Source organism: Anas platyrhynchos, chromosome 32 (genome assembly GCF_047663525.1).
Source record: "Anas platyrhynchos isolate ZD024472 breed Pekin duck chromosome 32, IASCAAS_PekinDuck_T2T, whole genome shotgun sequence".
NCBI classification, from domain to species: domain Eukaryota; kingdom Metazoa; phylum Chordata; class Aves; order Anseriformes; family Anatidae; genus Anas; species Anas platyrhynchos.
The window spans coordinates 304815-306289 of record NC_092619.1 but is presented as its reverse complement, the minus strand read 5'-3'; the positions used below and the strand labels follow the sequence as shown (position 1 = coordinate 306289).

General features: G+C 49.2%; 1 protein-coding gene across 1 annotated transcript; it reads left to right on the top strand.

The window, feature by feature from the left end:
- Positions 1-254: 254 nt before the first annotated feature.
- On the top strand, positions 255-1196 carry LOC119714709 (olfactory receptor 14C36-like). The gene has a single exon (XM_038171697.1). It carries the CDS (start codon positions 255-257, stop codon positions 1194-1196), a length of 942 nt encoding a protein of 313 aa, XP_038027625.1.
- The last annotated feature ends 279 nt before the right edge of the window (positions 1197-1475 follow it).

Below are 1475 nucleotides of genomic sequence, written 5' to 3'. Positions count from 1 at the left end.
GTTTCACCCATGTTCCTCCTTCCCTCTTGCTGCATAAGGACTACTTTGCAGCCCAAATTAGCCCCACCTTCCAGTGGTGCTCTCAGCCAGCACCAGCTGGAGCTCAAGCAAGAATGCTAGTGAAAGGTTCTCGAACAGAGAAAGGCTTGGGCTGGGGGTGCTCTAAACTTGCAATAGGTTTTCCTGAGGGAAGTCTGTTCTAACAATTTTCTGTCTTTTCCTATTCAAAAGAAAACTATGACCAATGTCAATAAATGCCCAACAGCAGCTCTGTGAGTGAGTTCCTCCTGCTGGCATTTGCAGACACGCAGGAGCTGCAGCTCCTGCACTTCGCGCTCTTCCTGGGCATCTACCTGGCTGCCCTCCTGGGCAACGGCCTCATCCTCACCGCCGTAGCCTGTGACCACCGCCTCCACACCCCCATGTACTTCTTCCTCCTCAACCTCGCCCTCCTTGACCTGGGATGCATCTCCACCACTCTGCCCAAAGCCATGGCCAATGCCCTCTGGGACACTAGGGCCATCTCCTATGAAGGATGTGCTGCACAAATCCTCTTTTTAGTATTCTTGGTGGTAGCAGAGTATTTCCTCCTCACCATCATGGCCTATGACCGCTACGTTGCCATCTGCAAGCCCCTGCACTATGGGAGCCTCCTAGGCAGCAGAGCTTGTGCCCAGATGGCAGCAGCTGCTTGGGGCAGTGGCTTTCTCAATGCTGTCCTGCACACAGCCAACACATTTTCCCTGCCCCTTTGCCAAGGCAATGCTGTGGACCAGTTCTTCTGTGAAATCCCCCAGATCCTCAAGCTCTCCTGCTCAGGTGCCTACCTCAGGGAATTTGGAGTAGTTGTATTTAGTATTTCTGTATTATTTGGTTGTTCTGTTTTCATTGTTATTTCCTATATTCAGATCCTCAGGGCCGTACTGAGGATGCCCTCTGAGCAGGGACGTCACAAAGCCTTTTCCACGTGCCTCCCTCACCTTGCTGTGGTCTCCCTGATGGTCAGCACTGGCATGTGTTCCTACCTGAAGCCACCCTCTATCTCCTCCCCATCCCTGGACCTGGTGGTGTCTTTTCTGTACTCAGTGGTACCTCCAGCTGTGAACCCCCTCATCTACAGCATGAGGAACCAGGAACTAAGGGATGCAGTAAGAACACTGGTAGAATATGCAATTCTTCGGCGTATTCACCCATAATAATATGCCTAAAAGCAGAAATCCTAGTTTTTTTTTTCTCAGAAAATCTCACATTATTTTTTTTCTCAATATTTGTCTGCATTATTATTTCCTATATTTTTTCTTATGTAAATATTATTTCTGGCCTCCTACTTGTTAACAATTTACCAATAGAACCAGGCTTCATGTGTAGATAAACCGGATAAGGAAGTCATCATAAATTCATTGATCTCCAGTGCCATCTCTTCCCATCTCCTCTAGAGCTGGGGGAGCAGCCCCAGCACGCAGGAGGGGCTCAGA